At 38.0% G+C, this 19,284-nt stretch overlaps 2 protein-coding genes across 2 annotated transcripts; both read right to left on the bottom strand.

Moving 5' to 3' along the window:
- Positions 1-1,649: 1,649 nt before the first annotated feature.
- Positions 1,650-8,749, bottom strand: LOC112192920 (cactin). Its single transcript, XM_024332860.2, has 13 exons — positions 8,411-8,749; positions 8,230-8,321; positions 6,988-7,087; positions 5,640-5,711; positions 5,408-5,470; positions 5,174-5,314; positions 3,909-4,004; positions 3,146-3,430; positions 2,924-3,059; positions 2,680-2,828; positions 2,415-2,597; positions 2,063-2,329; positions 1,650-1,979 (listed from the first exon to the last, which is right to left on the bottom strand). The coding sequence occupies exons 1-13, from the start codon at positions 8,726-8,728 to the stop codon at positions 1,860-1,862; spliced, it is 2,022 nt and encodes a 673-aa protein (XP_024188628.1). The 5' UTR covers positions 8,729-8,749; the 3' UTR covers positions 1,650-1,859.
- A 409-nt stretch (positions 8,750-9,158) lies between these two features.
- LOC112194203 (pectinesterase) lies at positions 9,159-10,903 on the bottom strand. The gene is made up of 2 exons (XM_024334447.1): positions 10,207-10,903; positions 9,159-9,946 (listed from the first exon to the last, which is right to left on the bottom strand). The coding sequence occupies exons 1-2, from the start codon at positions 10,901-10,903 to the stop codon at positions 9,159-9,161; spliced, it is 1,485 nt and encodes a 494-aa protein (XP_024190215.1).
- Positions 10,904-19,284: the final 8,381 nt, after the last annotated feature.

The raw sequence follows: 19,284 nt of genomic DNA, 5'->3' as shown, positions 1-19,284 counted from the left end.
TAAACAAAATTTTAAAGGTCTTCACAGATGATTAGACAACATCCACAAATCTATCAAATGGGACTCCTTTTAGAGAAAGTATATTGTAGTAGACCTCATTGGCTACACGGATGATGGGTCTTATTGATTTCTTCTAGAACATCATTAAGCATCTGAAGCATCTGAACGAGAACGAGACAATGTTTAGATACACATAATGGGAAGCACGCGATTTTCAAGTCATAAATGAACTCTATGGATTTTCAAGAGGTAACCAAATCAGAGGTTTATGTTTATAAACTTTAGGTAGCCACATCATTCCCACCCACTATATATAAATGGAACTTCTAGTAAGATACCTTCTTTTTTTTTTCTAACTATTTTAAAAATTGCTTATGAGACCTATTTTTCAATCACATATCGGCATCATAACCGTTTAATTTTTTCTCCATAAGTAGAGCATTTATGCAAATTTTTAGAGAAATTGATAGTATCTTAACGATTGAACTAGATCAAATCAATAGACAAATAAAATCTGTTCAACCTGAACTGTTCATATTCATAATAGTAAATCACGATTATAAACACCTTCATAATGACTTACGTCATAAAAACGTCACTCGGACAAAAAAGGCCTTTAAAATGAATTCCTTTTTTAGAGTTTTAATACCCTATTAAAGGATGAATTGAATTTCATCTCAGTTGAATGCCTTGCACAAAATTCCTAATTCCAAGAATGAAGTTTAGTGCTGCAGCCTAATCTAATGTTGGTTCAAGAAGCCAGAGTGCGGATCAATATCAAAGCATCAAGTTTACACAAGTTCAATGCTGGAATGAAAACTTGTGTTTGAACTGGGGTGATGGTGCAGTTATTATTGTGCAGCATTCGTGAGTCCAAACAACAGTAATTGAACTGGACTTCAAAATCTTATAGGGTGCGGCTATTGCCACCATACTAATTATTATGTTCACCCTATAAGTTTCTGATTTATTGAAAAACTAAAATATCCTAATGTAAAATTACAATAAAAGAAAACATTTTATCAAAAATTACAATATATTTTTTCTTATTACACCCTAAAGAACACGTACTTTAAGAATCATTCTTAATCTATTCATCCATCGTTAAATCCTAACACTTTTTTTCTTAGCATTCATCATCATTAATCGTTCTCCTGTTAAGCTAACAACTTTTATGCCTCAAACTATATCATATTAACGCTAATGGAGTCTAGAAACACCTACTTGGAGCCTAAAAATGAGGTAATAAACTTTTATGCCTCAACATATATCATATTAACGCTAATAGAGTCTAAAAACACCTACTTGCATGGAGCCCATAAATGAGGTAATAGTTTTTTTTGTTTTCATGTTTCTTCATTTATGATCGTAGAACTGAAAGTTACAGATTTTTGTTTCATTCAGTAGAGTATAACATAAATATTGAATAGTCTTCGGTGAACCTCTACTAAACAATTTTATAGTTTTCAGCATGTATATACGCCGAACCTCTATCGATGAGACTGATTAACTGAGACATCCTGAGACTAATTGACAAAAAGAGACGAGGAGAAGGCCAAAAAGAACTTAGAGAGACACGGAAGAAGCCAAATAGAAAAAGAATTCGAGTTAAACTCTACATTGAAAAAGGATATTTTGAATACTACAAATGGGTGAACAAAGTACACTTGAAATTAAAAAATATATATGTAGAGTGAGAAGAATATGTAGGGTGAACAAACTAGTTAATAAGATGGCAATACAACACAAGTGAGTACAAGCTGACTGAATGTTCTTTTTGTTTCCGTTTTTTTTTTTTTCTTTCACTACCCCAGAACATATGAAATGAAACTGTGTGAACCAGTTGCAGACCAGCCACATCACCTGCGGTACCGGTATCGTTTGAAGTTAAAGTATACGTGCAAAATTCCACGCTCGAATGTGCATTTAAACCCCTTCTTGTGAGAGTATTCCCATTCTTTGTTCACTATACGGAATGCCTGTGATAAATAATATTTCAGTAATTTACTCGTAAACAGAATTCATCAACAGCATTCAATTTTTCAGATCAAAGAAAACTTACAATGTCTTCGTAAGGTGGCCCTGCATGAAACCTTATAATGCAGGTCTCGCTGCTGCTTCCATCCTTCTCAATAGTATAAGTTGGAGCCTTTATCTTGTCAACAAGGTCTGGATAGAAGATGTTGAATTTATATCCTTGCACAATCTTTGGAGGTGGGTTATCGTGATCATAGTGGGTCTGATTGTACTTGTTCCATTCATATCCTGTGTGAACACGGTTGAAATATTTCGGCTTTCTAGGTCGGTACTTGTCGTGCCACCAGTAAACCTGCATCCATGAAATTGTCAACTTCTATCCACAAGTTAATAGAAGAACAAAAATGGTAATTGGGAAAATGGGCAAGATTAAGTACCTGTGAGTCAAGGTTCACTTCAGAACCAGAGCCAAATATTGCATCACCTTCCTCCATGGCACCCATGGCTTTCATGGCAGCCTTCATCTCAAAGTTATCTTCTGATGGTGGAGCTGGCTTTGATGCCATAGCCTCTTGAATTCGTCTTTGTTGTTCTTCTAATACGGCCATGCGCTTGCGTTCCTATTAACATAGCAAAAGAGTTGTATGGTCACACCAAAGCACTTTGAAAACTTGCATGTTCACGTATTATTAAAAGGTTTACCAGTATAGCCCTATCCTCTTCAGGGTCCATCACTTCCTCATTTTCATCTCCATGTAATAGTTCAGGTGAAAATGAACCGGCCTCTTCAGCCTCTTCTTCAGCCATGTGGATCTCCTCCTCTATGGGTTCTGGTGAATATGTTTCAGCACCTATTATGACAATCCATATTAGAATAAAAATAAAATAAATAATAAAAAATGAAAAATAAAACTATTTGTTTACTACAAATGAAAAGTGTGCATACCATTAGCATCAGGCTCACTCTCCTCTTCAGGTTGCAAGTCATCGGGCATATCCAATTTCTCTTCACCATCCTCTCGTCCCTCAAGGCGCTGCAGATGCTTGTGCAACATTTTAGCATGGATTTCTTTCAAACAGGCCTGTATTAGCAGCACTTAAATAGTAAGACTCAACCATGTAGCTGTAAATAACATCAAAAGCTTTTCAAGAATCTAGTGATACGTACCTTGGCCTTGAATATATGGAGGCGTGTAAGAACAGCCTCCCAATACTCAACGACCTTGGCTGTACCAGAACGCATCTGTGACTCAATTTCAGACTGTAATGCCTCCAACTGACTGTAAGTCTTCCCTTCCAAGAGATTCTTGACATCTGCTTCAATGCTAGAATGCATGCCTCTTTGTTCAGCAAGTAACTCGGCAGGAGGTTCCTCCCCACGAACCCTAGCTCGATCCAAAGCATCCTTTTTCCGAGCTTCAGATAGCTCCCAATCGCAAACCACCAAAAGTGCCTGCCAAATGGCACATATCAAGAAATGGTTCACCATTGAACCTTGGTTCTCAAATATTTCATTTTCAGGCACCATTTGCATTATTTACAGTTCATTAATAAAAATTTCAGGTAATCAAATGAAGACCAAGCAATCAATTTCAGCTGGCCAATCTGCAATCTTTCACATTCCTTTAGTTTACTCATTTGCGACGAGTATAATTGAACTACTAACCCCAAGACAACTCCAAGGAGACCCAATTTTCTTTTTAAAGAAACAAGTTATTTGGGCCAAATAAAGGAGCACCAGCTCTAAACCCTAAACCCTAAATGTTTGAAGTTCACCACCACTTACATGAATTAAACCAAATGCATAACAGAAGACACTGATCTTTAGTTATCATTATGACTTTGAGTAATCTGAAGTGCTCGTATTCTTTCATTAAGTAGACCATGTCAAAGGTAGAAAGCAATAAAAGGAAAAGAGAAAGGAATAATACCTCCCAGTATTCTATATGTGTAGGAGTTGCCCTGTCTAAATCAAGATGCATTTTAATGTCATCTCGAAGCTCTTCCATTTCCTTTACCGTCAAGCCCTGAATCATACATGTCAAAAGCCAATGTAAATTATATGCCTCCATTTAATTGTCTATAAAAAATACAACAGAACAGAGACAGACATAATAGTTATAGAAAATTTTGAGCTTCCCAATTATTGACTACTTTTTGTCTGATGTAACAAAATTTAATTAACACAAGAGTAATACAATAAAAGTCTACAAGTAGTCCACAAACAAAGACAGACAACCAGCAGAAACCAGAAAACTACACCAAATACAATTAAAAAGCTGTAGACAACATACACTAAAGACCTTATGCTTAGACTACAGCTGTCCTCCAAACAAACAAATTATGAGAGATGCTATCGTCTTGGATTTCTGTCGGGCAGAATAAGCAAAAAAAGTGTATAAACAGAACCCATAGAGCTGCCAAAAGTTTTACTCTATCCCATAGCTCCTCCCTCCATCCCGCACCTGTATAATCCTCAGATAACTCTTCTATTTATTTCCATCAAAGGCACCCAAATGACAGCTAGGTCACTGCAACCCAGAGAACTTTAGCCTTCTTCCCTTAGCCATTGCCAAGATACCTTGCACTTACTAGAGCAACACTCCCTGCTGGCATCTCCCAACTCAAACCTGCCTCCAAAAACAACCTCCCCCACGAACAAAAAGCAACTTCACACTTCACCCAAAAAAAAAAAAAGACCTACACTCTCCCTGTATTCTACACATAACACACCAATGGGGAGAAAAACAAGAACTCGCCTTCTTCACTGACTGGTTACAAAAAGAGTTTCAAATACACATAACCAAAATGGAGAACTGAAAGGAGTATATCAATATTCCTAACACTAAAAAAAATGATGGTCCATGCTTAAAATTGAGACCATTCTTCATTTCAGGGAAAAAAGTAGAAAAAAGAATGAGAATCTTCTTGCTGCAAATCAAGAACCGACTTGATAAGTAGTGATAAGGAGCAATGACCTAACAAAGAATACCCCTTCTCCATACATACATAGAGGGAGAGGCAAACACATAAGTACCCCTGGAAAGCAACATCTATATTCCCTGTTTATCTCACACATTGTGAAGTACAGGTGGTTGAAAATTTCCAGCCGTAATAAAGTTGAGAAGACTTAAAAATGCAATGAACAAAAATCAAATGAAATTAAGTAGCAAGAAAAGTCCCACAAGAGTATTACCTTGAAAACCATGTATGGCTCATTTATCTCAATATCTAAATCATCTGAGCCATCAAGATGCTTGGAAAGTACATCAATTGGCTTGATACGCCCTTCACGCAATCTGATCTCTGACCTCATTTTGCTTTGATCAAAGTGGAACTATCACCAGGCACAACAAAAGCGGTTAACATGTTAACTTATACAAGAGCATTCAAAGTTCACAGCAAAAAGAAGGGTATATAAATAGAATACCTCTTCTTCTTTTTTCTCCCAGTCTTGGAACTCAGCCCGAGCGCGTTCTCTGGCAAGCAGCGCCTGCAGAAATAAATGAAAGGTGCATAACAAAACTACAATGATATCAACCAATAAGGTAAGAAGAAATGACAACAGCAAAAATATTATTCCCGATGGCAAAATGCACACCAATTCATTATGCCAACATTTTCAAGAGAAAAGTTCTTGGCATACCAGGCAATAAACTTACCATTTCTTCCTCATGTTGAGCTTTTTCAAGTGCTCTTTCCTCCCTTCTCTTCTTAACCTTTTCTATCTCAGCCTGCATAATGAACTTAAACATATTAGAATTTCAAGTAAGCAAAACAGAAAAGGTTGGGAATTAACAAAAGTCTGTGGCATGGCATGAGCTGATGGAGATACTTAAAATACACTGCCAAGTACCACCTCAGATGTGTATATCACACAGGCATCTAGAGTAAATAAACTAGATATGTAAAGACACTGAAACAACCTCCCAACCCACCGAGCTTATATAAGGTTCTCCCTGTCCTGGATAAAAGACTAATTGCTTTAGAACAAGCTACACACAGACACACATGTATACAAGAACCAACCCTCTAAGGGAAATAACTTATATGATTCTAGATGACATGGTATCAGAACAGGTATCAGGAGTCAATAAACTAGATATGTAAAGCTGCTGAAACCAAACCTCCCAAACCACCTAACTTACGTAGGGTTCAACCCATCCTGGGTACGGAAGTAATCTCTTTTGAACACATTCAGCTACTCACAGACACACGTGTGACCAAGAACCAACCCTCTAACAGACAGAAGATAACTATTACAGGTTGACTATATTCTAGGTGACATGGTATCAAAATAATTGTGGTCACAGTTTAAGGCTAGCCATGCTGCTTATGAGTTCTGTCTGCCCTATCACACTCTAAACATGCAACTACTAAGCGTACATAAGAGGGTTACCAAAAGAAAAGGTGAACCAATCAAGACAAATGAAAGTGCCTTGGTAAAAGATTAACAACTGCAGGGATCAGCGCCGTTCATAGTTATAAAAATTTCAAACATGTCACCTATCTCTTGATCATGAAGTGTTTTCTGTTTTATTTCTTTGTTATGGCCATGCATCAGTAAATTCCTTTTTCTTCTTTGTTTTTAAATGAAAGACACGGAGCCCCAAGGCCACATTTGTAAGGAAACTCTCCCCAATTCTAGTGAAACAATGACTCAATTTCATGTTCAGTACAATGCCTACAGACTTTATTCCAAGCTGATCAGTTCATTATACAGTCCAGCCATAGTGCTGCAAAAATTTATGCTGCTCCCGGTAAGAAATGAGATCAACTTAATGTCTTAGATCATGAATTTCAATCAAATCCACAAAATCCTACAACTCAACTAAGATTATTTATACAAGACATGTTAGCAATCATATGGATCAAACATTTTAACTAATTGGAAGTAAAAGTTAATATTATGTAAAGCCTTAGACAAGACAGATAAGACCTTAACAACACAAGAAATGCAACAATTAGGAAATTGATAAGCCGATAAGTCTTGTTGGGTTATAAATGTACCATCCTGTCTCTCTGTCTTTGCTTCTCAGCTTTAACTGAATACACGTCGAGTGGCACGCCGTGGGAGACATCACGCTCAATCTTCTTTCTCCATACAAATCTGCGACAGCATAGCATCAACTCAAATATATACATTACAGATAGTAAAGCAGCTCTTAATTTACTTATTGACATTATCAATAGATAGTTCAGCAAAACGATATATGTTAACGAGATTAAGAAACTCTAACTGTATCCATGGTTTGACATACAATATGGCCTGATATCCAAGAAATATCGGATGTCCATAGAATTTGTGATGAAAACTATGGGACATTTGGCTAAAGTCGAAGTAGAAGAAGATGGAGGCAAGCACCCAACTACCTAGCTAGTCACTTACAACAAAATTTCAAATCAACCACCTACCTATCTTATCACTAGGTCAGTAAGTATGCTTATTTTTTACATATTATTGGTCCGAAAATGGGCTTACAATAATGTACTGGAAATAACACCATTTCATATTCAAGTAGGGATATATGCATTTTACAGAGGAATAGTATGGAAATATGTATCCTATTCATAGAGGGATAGTAGAGAAATATGCATTTCATGTTCAAGCATACAATTTAAACTATTTGGCTATACAACTTGGTATAAGTGTCATATGTATGCAGATGGATGCTTAGCAATGTTTTGTATATAGGACTGAAAGTAATATGAAAGAAAGATGAACTTGCCATCTGTATTTCATACCTCAGCACTGAAAGTAATGAAGAAGTCATGCATAATTTGACATTTCCTCAATATGAAAATATCTATAGATATATCCTTAAATTTTACAGCCAATATATATGTCACAGCCCATATTTTCAACCTTACCAGGGCGATTCATATAGAAACTTAAACTTCAACCTTGAGTATGATAAAGAACCAGACGATGAAGCACAATTATGGCCTATGCTGTGAATATAACGTCAGACATTACATTGCACTACAACTAGTGTTTCTCATCCGGTGAGATTAGCCAAATTCAACATTTTTTAGTTTGCGAATTAAACTTCTAATCGAAAATTGTCTTGCATCATTATCATAGTTCTAGTTCTAGTGAAAAGTTCCGCATTGCCAACCATAAGCTTACTTATAACCTATTACTTCCGAAAACTACAATTGTTACAACAAATGCATATATACACACTACACCAAACTGACTCAAACAAAGAAAACAGAACTAGAATCCCCAAAAATGCAAAAGAAACTTACGTCTCATTGAGATTGGAATCACCAAAGGGATTCGAATCATTGGAATAACCCGAAACCGTCTTCGATTTCAGCTTCTTAGCTACTCGAGCGGCCTAAATCAACCAAAACCACAACAATCAAACAACATTTCACATTTGAAATACAAAACACAAAACCCTAACAAAACCAAAAAAAGGCCAACCTTTTTCTGTGCCTTCTTAGCCAAGTACTCGGCGATTTGCTCCTCGGTGACGTTCCTCGACGACCTCTTCTTCTTGCGGTCGGGCTCGTCGCTGTCGTCGCTTTCATACGACTCGTCGTCGGAGTGGTTCCGGCGGCGGCTGCTGCTCTTTCTGCTGCGACTGCTTCGCTCCTTGCGCTTGGCGGAACTCCTCGACGGAGAGGAGTCGAGGCTGTCGGAATCGTCGGAGTCGGTGTACGAATCCGAGTCGGAGTCGTCGGACTTTCGTCTGCGTCGACCGGATGAGGCCTCCTTCCTACTCCTGCTGCTGCGTCCCATGCTTTGGCGGTGAGACTCGGGTTTGTAACGAATCGATATTAGAAGCTTGGAGTTCGGGTCGGGTTTTAGACACGGGCATGTTTCAAAAGCCCAGTCCATCTCTCTGGCCCAAATATGACTGGAGAGTTCGGGTCGGGTAGGATCGGGTCGGGTGAGAGAGATATGATTAAATTTTTGACTAGTTTATCCTATCTTTGTTGCTTAATCATTGACTTGTCTTCCCGCTAAAATTTGAAACAGCGAAAAAAATTAGGTGAATTTTTTTTTTTTATTATTATGACATCAACAACTGAATTACAACAATTGATTTTTCTCATGAGTCAAACTCACAGCAGGTTCACACTTATGAAAAAAACTTATTAGCTGAATTATTTAAGTGATAAAATCTCGAAATACAGCTTGATAATTTCCTTAAACTCTTTTGCTATTTTCAATCGCTGGTGTAAAAACTCGAAATGAACTTTTTGTAGGTTGTGACTATGCTTGTTGAAGCTGCCATTGGCGGATTGGCCGGCGGATCGGCCGATGGATTCAATCCTTGTGTGTATGGGATACCTAACGAAGCTAGCCATGAATTCCCATCAATAAAGTTGGCCACTGTAAATTTATGAGCATCAGATGCGCTCATCTTATGAAAACCAGGCCACTTCACTCGGCCTCCAAGCGCCGCACCAGGCCCAGAATTCTGGTACTCACCGAAATATAGTTTGTCTACAGGATCTGTTCGCCTTTGAAGCCAACCCTCCGGCCTTAGAACATCACTTATAGACGACTGCATGAACACTGTTCGTGCATAAATGCCCCAACTCCGACCGAGGTACGCGCCTTGTTGAGTTGGCTCCACAGCGGACACCTTAGGGTCTCCATAGATATTGCAGAATTGGAATGAAAAGCCGGATGAGTCTGTTGAGGAGTTACGGCCGTGGGCAGCGATGACACTAGTGCCGCCGATTTGGTTTTTCTTGATGTAAATGTTGCATTTTTGGAAGACGACAGTGCCGTAGCCAAAGATGAAGTCGACAGTGCCGGTGATTTGGCAGTCTCGGAAGAACTGGCGGCCGGCTTGCACGAGCAATGTGTCTTGATTTCCTGTAATCTTGCACCGATAGAAGACAGAGTGGTCGCCGCCGGACAGAAGTGCGACCGCTTGCGCATTATGTTGACCTGCTGTGTTCTCGAACCCTATGTCAATTGCGACGAATCCTTGGGCTCTAACAGCTATTGGAAGTCAAACATATATAAACATTATGAACTAGTAATTTGAAATGTTAATTTTGAGGTTGTGAATTGATTGTCGTTATAATTAAGTGAAACTATATATACGGTATGGTGAAATGATGTTAAATTCGAAAGTAAAATGGGGTCTAAATGATATGTTATTAATTTGTTAATAAAAAATATGAAGTTATGTCTGAATGTAGGTATAATTTTATTTTTAATTGGAATTTGAGCAAAGAATTAAATATTTAGTGTCTTACCAAATGTGGCTGTATCAAATGTTGCCAAACCGCCACCTGCGCTTTTACTCCCGGAAATGATAGTAGCATCCTTACCCTCTCCAATCAGGATGATATTCGATTTTGCGTTGTTGATGTTCACATATTCTTTGTAAACCCCTTTCTTAACAAGTATCACAAAGTACTTAGTCGGGTGACTTGGTGCAGCCGCGATGGCATCCATTATTAGCTTGAAATCTCCCTTCCCATCTTGTGAAACAGTGACGTTTGGTTTTAGCGTAATCTTGAAGTCATCAAGTCCAGTCGAACCAATTGGTATAGCACCAGTAGCCTTGGAAAAATCAGGACTACCTTGTAGCATCTGCAACATATCAAAGATTTCATAGATAGATGCGGTCACTTGTTTGAGGTTCCCTGCAACCATGGAGTGCTTGGTACCATTGAGCACTTCCATACATGTTTCTTGGCTGCCATGACTAGCATTCAACAACGTCCTCGCATGGGAAATAACATCACCTGTTGTATAAGATTGATTATAACCTCCAGATGAAGCTTTAGTGTATTCCTGATTAATCGAAGAAAGGGTCCAATTCAAGACTCCAGCAATTTCGCCAAGGAAATTTGCACAATGTTGAATAGTAACATTAAGATATGGATCATCACCATCATCATCATGGATTTGGGACATGGTAGAGGTCACATTTTGTAGAAGTTCCATGGTCGACACCAATGAGTCTTTGAACAAAGGCAATGAAACTTTTGTGATGCGAGAGGAGCCAATAGTATAACTAGGGCTAGCATGTGGGTTAGTGAACAAAGCAGAGAAATGAATGAATAAAAGAATGGAATGATAGGAGAACTTCATCTTCTCCAATGGAATCGTGAGGGTTGTACTGAAATGTAAATGATAAGATGTGAAAAGTTGCATAGCAAAATTCAATACTGCAATGGACTCGATCATTCCTTTGTATGCATATATATGCAGAAGTGGGAGAGGACCGTTCCTCATGGTCAAATTTTGGAGAGTTATCAATTACCATACTATGCAGTTAATTTGTTTCTGATCAAAACCATATGCATGTAATTGAACATAAATGCAGAAGGGCAATGATATGGGCCTCAATGAAGCCTAAGATTATTGTTTTACATACATACATGAATGGTTTTCTAATTTAAGTCTAAACTGTCTAGTGAGTGGTCTTTGACTAAAGAATATGCTCTTAACAGCGCTGGCTTTAGGCCTAGGTGAATTAGGTGTGACCGTGTGAGCCTATGGTACCAATTAACACTGTCACTCAGTTGATTCAAATCGGTTATAAGCATTACCAACTTCAAAACTAAAGTTTTCGATTTCAAAATAGAGCTACCAATTATCAACCAAAATTTTCAGAATTTAATAATAAATACCAAATTCAGTATTTCAATTTTTGGTATTACCAACTTTACAATAAATATTTCTTTATAATATAAGTTATAATTTAATAGTAGATAAATTGTTGAAAATTTTGTATTCATCTACTTATTGTCTTATTAGATTATAGCTATATCAAGTTTTAGTCATTTTCAATAAAACTAATTAGTTAACAATCTTTTATCAGGTTGCTTAAAATATATGTACTATTAATTATTGAATATTAGTAATAATGTTAATACAATTATGAAAATAATATGTTCAAATTTCTTCTTTTTTTGAGTAAAAGAGGTCATCCCATTATGTAATTCAACAAGCAGTACAAAAACGATCCACCCCTATAGGGTCGACAGAAAGAACCGTTCCGTATAAACTACTACAAAGCCATCCCTAACTAAAAGAGCAAACAAACTAGTAATCTCCTAGCATACCCACCTTTTAGGATTAAGCCCAAAACAAAGAAAAGTAGAGCTCTGAAGAAGATTAAAAAAACCCCAATGGGGATGACGAGGTCTCTCTTTTCTTTGCGATCTCTCCCGCTCAATGCAAGAAAAAAATAGGTCCACCATTCACAAAAGAATGAAGGCCCAAAATTAAATTAAAATTTAAAGACAAAGTAATTGCCCAGGCCCAAAACAAAACCCTAGCAGCCCAATACCAGGCTCAACCAAAACACCTAGGGTAAACCCTAGATGAGAATGCAGTCAAGCCGCCGCCATCATACACCACTCGCCGCCCATACCAGCAAGCAGCCTGGATAGGAATGGACCCAATTCCAGCAGAGGATAATGAGTCCCACCACCATACTCAAAACCCAATTCCAGCCTGACATCCTCTGCCGGCAAAGTAAAATCAAGAACACCACCGGTATCTTTGTCCTCCAAAAGAATCGACCGATCCCAGCCATGCCAGAGAGCGCCACCATCAAATTGAAATCCCAGTATCTCCAACGGCCTCAGACACCAAGCGCTGCCATTCGTGTCACCCACGACCATACCTCTGTAGATCCGATCAAACACCAGAACACCTTTACCTTCCCCATCAAAAGCTTGAGAGAGAAAATTAGGTAGGTTTCGACGGGGAGGCCCGTCTTCACCAGCACAGTTTGGACCAGAGAAGAAGGCAAAGCCATCCATCCAGATCGTAAGTACATGGCCTCCACCAGCAGAGAAAGGAGGCGGAGGGGAGAAATCTCTTTCGAGAGGCATTGGAAGGATGTTCAAATTTCTATATATATATATATATATATATATATATATATATCTAAATTAGAGTATATATGACTAATATTTAGATAATTGGTAGAATCAGTATTTACCAAAATCAAACTAACTTTTTCGTTAATATTCGATTTCAATTTTATCGGTTTCGATTACAAAAAAATGGGTTTATCAAACATAAAATATCAGTTGGTATTTGGTCGGTTCGATAATTACAAACCAAATGGCAGCCCTACAGTACTCCCAACCCTATGAATCACAAAATTTAATACATAAGACGAGACAAATCTTTTTAGGCGAAACAATAGTCGGCAAAAGCCTCTAATTAATAAGCAAAAGTAAAATAAAAAGGGATGTCGAACAAATGATAGAGCTCGAGATGACAGTACCATTTTCACTTCTCATTACTGCCGCTAGAGCACAACAGAGGGTCTTTGAGTTCCAGGAGACATCCGTATTAATTTTAGGGTCATTGATCCAAAGCACCAAAATAAGGAAAAATCATCCCACTTACCCCAGCAAGAGTTTTTTATTCCCAATAACCCGATTTAAAATACAATGACGATATTACCCTCGACCTAATTAAAAAACTACCATGTGCCACCATCATTCTCCCTTCCTCTCTCTACAGACCGACGAGTGACGACGTCTCTCTCTCTCTCTCTGCACACCGGCGACATCTCTCTCTCTCTGCACGCCGGCGACATCTCTCTCTCTCTCTCTCTCTCTCTCTCTCTCTCTCTCTCTCTCTCTCTCATCCCACTCTTATTCGGCGACATCTCTCTCTCCCCACCGCCGTCTCCGATTGATGGACCTCCACCGTCTTCTGTCTCTGATCTACTACTGGAAATTGATGTCAGTGAGTCTGAGAGTGCTGATGTGAGGGAGTCTGAGAGCTGTAGTAGCTTCTCGTGCCGGAGATTTGATGCAGAAGGCGCTTCCAGCTCGATGAAGTTATTTCCGTGACCAGCTGCCGGGAGTTTCTATGTTCAGGCGCGTCAAGATTGGAGACGGATGCGAAGATTGGAGACGGTCGGAATTTGCAGGTGATGGTGAGAAGATTGGTGGTGTCGTCGTTCACAGTTGAACTCCGATTGGGTCAATCGTGTCGTTCACGGTTGAACTCAAATTGGGTGCCCAGAGCTTTTCTCTGGGTGCCCAAATCAATTTCTAGTTTTTTTTTTTTTTAAGTAACGAGACAGAAGGAAAGAAAAACAAGTTTTGAATGTCTATTGGCCCCCTAATAGACGTCTATTAGGGGGCAGTAGACGTTTTTAAATTGATATAATTTCTTCGTTTTTTTTCTTTAAACAAAGTTTTATTTGTCTAAATTTAGGGAGATTAGTTCATATTCAGGCAACCGAAAGTTCTATTGGGGGACAATGAACATCTATTGAGGGGCAATAAACGTCTATTAGGGGGCAATACATGGCTGATAGACGTCTATTGGGGGGCAATACATGGCTGATAGACGTCTATTAGGAGGCAATAGACGTCTATTGCCCCTCTATTAGGGGGCAATAGATGTCTATTGGTGGCAATAAACCTTTCCGGTGAGGTTTTCAGAAAAGTCCGGCGGGCGGCGGCCAGAGACAGGAATCCAGCGATCGGTGGCCGAAATATGGCGACCGATGACCGGAATCCAGACCGGAATCAAGCGAAAGTTGGCTGGATTCCGGAGGCCGGTGACAGGACTCCGGCGGTCGGTGACGGGGCTCTGGTGAAGTCTCCTAAGGTTTCTCTCCTTCTCTCTAAGTAACAAAGGGGTAAGGGTAAAATGGTATTAAAAAAAATTTAAAAAAAAAAAAAATCTTAATGGGGTGTTAGGGAAGACCTCCTTAAAGTGTTTTGGGTAAGAGGGAATTAAAAAAACTTAATGGTGTAAGTGGGAAAAAAAATCTCTAAAAATGGGGTAAATGGACAAAACCCTTAATTTTAATAGACTCTGGATGGGGGAGTCCACAACACAGTGGAAGGGACTGAAGTTTGTAAGAATGGCCAACAAATCTTCGAATTCCTCTATGGCTGTGGTAGCCAGAGAGGCCACTCGAATAGGGTCCGGCAGAACATGGTCAAAAAAACATTTACACCTATGTTAGAACTAAAATGGACCTATCATCATCTATGTTCAGTTTACAAGTTGGATTGGAACTTTGTTCATTAATAGGAGTTGTAAGCTAAGTACAATACCTAGAAACCTATTGAGATAATTATATCAACTCATTGGTTAGGAATCCATTAGTTGGTTTACATAGTAATCCGATTTAGTGTTGCATTAGGTTTTCTAATTGTTGGTGACTTGGTTTCTAAGAAACATCTTTATGGGAGGATTCTTAGGAATATAGCCGATATATATATAGAAGTGTTGGTCCCTGCTCTCTCTGTTACAAAGCATTAAGTCATGCCCCATAGAAAGGAGCTTAAATCCAGAGCTGAGGAGAAGATCAATCTGCGTTTGTTGTCAAGTTCATTAGTGCTACTGCAATGGCTCCCAATACTGAAGAAGGTCAGTATATAAAATTTGTATTTTGGTTCATGTGGTCTTGATTAATATACGGTGTGTTTATGTATTTGTGAATTGATCATGGATTTGGTTTTGCTCATTCAGTCTAACAATTGGTATCAGAGCATCAGGTTTTCACAAACATAAATCAATTTTGATTAATCAATTTTTGGAAGAACCAAAATTTTATTTTCAGCAAAAATTTATAGAAAAATTGTTCTAAACCTTGCTAAAGAAAAGGGCCACGAGTGGGCCAGTTTTTAGAAAAATCTTTTCGGCCCAAAACCCGCAGGCGCTGACCCGGACTCAATCCCTTTTAAAAACCCCGCTACAGATGACCGTTATACTCTAACGGTCATTTACGTTTGGGGATTAGGGTTCTTCGTCTGGGATTGAAAGCGCAAAGGATGTTTATATCCTCTATGGAATTAAAGACTCCAATCACTGCGGATTAAGGGGCCGAACTGATCGACTGCTGTTTTTGGGTAAAAATTCATGCTTCCGCGATAAAGTTTTGCATCAAATTAAGAAGAACAAGGTTAGAGTTTTCTGGAAATTTTGGGTTTTTAAAATTAGAATATTTTGATCATCGTAATGTGCAAGAACAATAGAGGCATTCCCGGCGTGCACCTAGGCTAGAATAGATGGTGACCGGATGAAACTTAATTTTCAGAATTTGTTTTTTGTGATGTGATGGTTTCTGGGATGAGCATGAAATTGAATATCCTGATGTTTGTGATATGATTGTTTATATGTTGAGAAATTTCTATAATTGATTATCTGCAATGGTATAATGTGATGTGTGATTAAGTCGATCTCCCTGTACATGCTTGTTATGCTAAAAGTTGCAGATTGAAAGGAAATTTTTCATGGTCTGCGAATTTAAATGGTTAAGTGGACATGTTGCACAAAGTGATTATCTGCTTGTTATTCAAAAATTCATTAAGATGAAGAAAAGATCAGAAACTTGTGTTTTACTTTTCAACTATGTATGTATACTGTCTTCCAAAGAAGTTTGAGCTATATGATTTAAAAGTGGAACAGCATTATGCATAATTTTGAGTTCAATTTTGGATTCTAGGGACTTTTCTTCTGTCATAAAGATGTTGATTGTCTTTAGAATAATATGAATTCACTGCTTGTGGCATAATGATAGAGGAACCTCCAGAATATCATGTTTTCTGCTATAAAAGTGATGCTTGATATTGACTGCAGAATTGGGGCTAATAATTGCATTATTTGCTTTTGGTATTGTTTTGTTTTGTTAAATGTTTTGTTTTCTGCTTGTGTGTTTGCTTGAACTGCTTTAGAATCAACACATGAATGCAGAACCTTTTTGACAAAACTTGTTTTGAGAACTGATAAAAGTAAAAACTTACACTTTTCTTTGTTTTGCTCTCTAGGAATCACCTACATGAATTTGAACAATATCCATATGCTTACTGGATCAAACTTTAAGGCCTGGAAGAGTGGTGTAGAGTTCTACCTAATGATGCATGACAACATGGATTTGTGTTTTACTGATATAGAGCCTTATGGAGTAGATGCAACTAGCTCATCCGATGACAAGAAATATTATCGAGACTGGCATAGATCCAATTATAGAGCTAAGAATGTAATGAGAACTACCATGTCTGATACTGTGAGGGGTAGTATTGAAGAGCCTGTTTTGGCAGTTGACTATATGGAAGCAATAGCTGAAAAATTCAAGGAAAGCAATAAGGCTGAGGCAGCTAGACTTTCCAAGGAGATGAATGAGTTGAAGTATACTGGTAGTGGGGGTGTTAGGCAGCATATCTTGAAGCTCACTGAGCTTAACACTAGGCTCAGGGATTTAGATATGGGAGTCAAGGATGACCAACTTGTCCACAATGCCTTAGATTCTCTACCATCTAGCTTCAATACCTTAAGAACTAGCTACAATGCACAGAAGGAGAGCTGGACCTTGAATGAGCTGATAGCTATTTGCGTGGATGAGGAGAGTAGAATGAAGAAAGAGAAGCAGCCGTCTACCTCTGTCAATTTAGTTGAAAAGCCAAAGAAATAGAACAAATTCAAGCCTAAGAAAGCTATAGCCAAGCAATCAGGAAATACTGCAGCAGCTAAAGTCAACAGGCCATTTAAGTTCAAGTGCTACTTTTGTAAGAAAGTAGGACACATGAAGAAGGACTGTACAGGATTTAAGGCATGGCTTGTGAAAAAGGGTAAGATTGATTTATTTGATCATTTAGAAACTTTTTCATTAGAAGTTAATTTTGTTAACATTGAACCTCATTCTTATTGGTTAGATAGTGGCAGTCCCTTACACATTACGAACCCTTTGCAGGGATTCATAGGGATGAGGAAGCCAAGAAGTGATGAAGCTAACATCTGCGTTGGAAATGGAATGAGGGTTGCAGTCAAGGCAGTAGGATCTTTAAGACTAGATTTGGGATTAGGAAAATTTCTGGTTTTAGATAGTGTTTATTACATTCCCTCAATTAAGAGGAATTTGCTTTCAGTTAGTCTTTTGGTTAAAAGTGGATGTAATTTTTACATTGGTTCTAATGGAATAAAAATTTTCAAGGATTCTCTTGATTTCTTGCCTAAAGATTATTCTATTTTTGGTTCTGGTGATATTGTGAATGATTATTTAAGATTGAATTGTTCATTAGGTCAACAAGAAACTTTACTTGTTGAAAACAACAATAACACATCAAGTATAAATACCATTACTGGTGTAAAAAGAATTTTGCATAATGAAAAATCTGCATACTTGTGGCACAGGAGACTTGGCCACATATCCAAAGATAGATTGAAAGTACTCGTGAAAAATAAAACACTTCCAGAATTGAACTTTGATGATCTTGAAAATTGTATTGAATGCTATAAAGGAAAAATGACAAACTTAAGAAAGAAACATGCCAACAGAAGCAAGAAACTGTTGGAATTAATCCATACAGATATATGTGGACCATTTAGACATAAGACAATATGTGGAAATATCTATTTCATTACCTTTATAGACGATTTTTCCAGGTATAGCTACATCTACTTACTGTCAGAAAAATCACAATCACTTGAAGCTTTTAAAATTTTCAAAACTGAGGTTGAACATCAACTGGATTTGAAAATTAAGGTTGTGAGGTCTGATAGAGGGGGAGAGTTTTATGGCAAATATACTGAGCAAGGACAACAAAAGGGTCCTTTTGCATTATATCTGCAAAGTGTAGGCATTAAGGCTCAGTATACAACACCATATAATCCCCAACAAAATGTGGTAGCTGAGAGGAAAAATAGAACTCTATTAAACATGGTAAGAAGTATGATGTGTACTTCAGGTTTGCCAAAGATGTTTTGGGGAGAAGCCTTAAGAACTGCAAATTACCTTTGCAACAGATCCCCAAGCAAAGCTATAGATAAAACACCATTTGAATTATGGTGTGGTAGGCAACCAAGTTTACACCATTGTCATGTCTGAGGATGTAAAGCTGAAGCAAGGATTTATAATCCAAATTTAGGAAAGCTTGATCCAAAGTCTGTAACTTGTCACTTTATTGGTTACTGTGAAAAGTCTAAATGCTATAAGCTTTATTCACCTCATCATTCACCCAGAGTTTTTGAAACTCATCAAGTTAAATTTTTAGGTGAAAGTGTCTGCAATACAAACTTTGAAGACTTGTCCTCAGATTTTGAAGAAATTGTAGAAAATGTGGACAATATAGCAGTAATGCCAAGCATTCAAAATAATTTGTTTAACTCAGGATTGGCTCAAAGTCAAAATCTAGTCGAAGGTCCAAATACTGTAGATGAAAATTTAGAGGCAAATGATCTTAATTCTGAAATGTCTGATTTTGACTTAGGACAGGAGCAAGAGCAAGTGACTCAAACTGAACCTCAAAATGAACCACAACCTGAACCTGAACCCCAACCTGAACCTGAACCACAACCTGAACCTCAACCTCAAACTGAGCCACAGCAAAACC

This window comes from Rosa chinensis, chromosome 3 (genome assembly GCF_002994745.2).
Source record: "Rosa chinensis cultivar Old Blush chromosome 3, RchiOBHm-V2, whole genome shotgun sequence".
In the NCBI taxonomy this organism is placed as follows: domain Eukaryota; kingdom Viridiplantae; phylum Streptophyta; class Magnoliopsida; order Rosales; family Rosaceae; genus Rosa; species Rosa chinensis.
The sequence above is the reverse complement of the archived record's forward strand: the minus strand, read 5'-3'. Positions and strand labels throughout refer to the sequence as shown.

Bases quoted from the DNA above. Each gene is read 5' to 3' on its own strand.
- LOC112192920 (XM_024332860.2), bottom strand. From the start codon at position 8,728: ATGGGACGCAGCAGCAGGAGTAGGAAGGAGGCCTCATCCGGTCGACGC. The intron at 8,322-8,410 runs GTTGGCCTTTTT...TGGTTGATTTAG, and splicing joins CTAAGAAGGCACAGAAAAAG to GCCGCTCGAGTAGCTAAGAA. The intron at 2,330-2,414 runs GTACTTAATCTT...TCATGGATGCAG, and splicing joins AAGTGAACCTTGACTCACAG to GTTTACTGGTGGCACGACAA.
- LOC112194203 (XM_024334447.1), bottom strand. From the start codon at position 10,903: ATGGAACTTCTACAAAATGTGACCTCTACCATGTCCCAAATCCATGAT. The intron at 9,947-10,206 runs GTAAGACACTAA...GACTTCCAATAG, and splicing joins ATTTGATACAGCCACATTTG to CTGTTAGAGCCCAAGGATTC.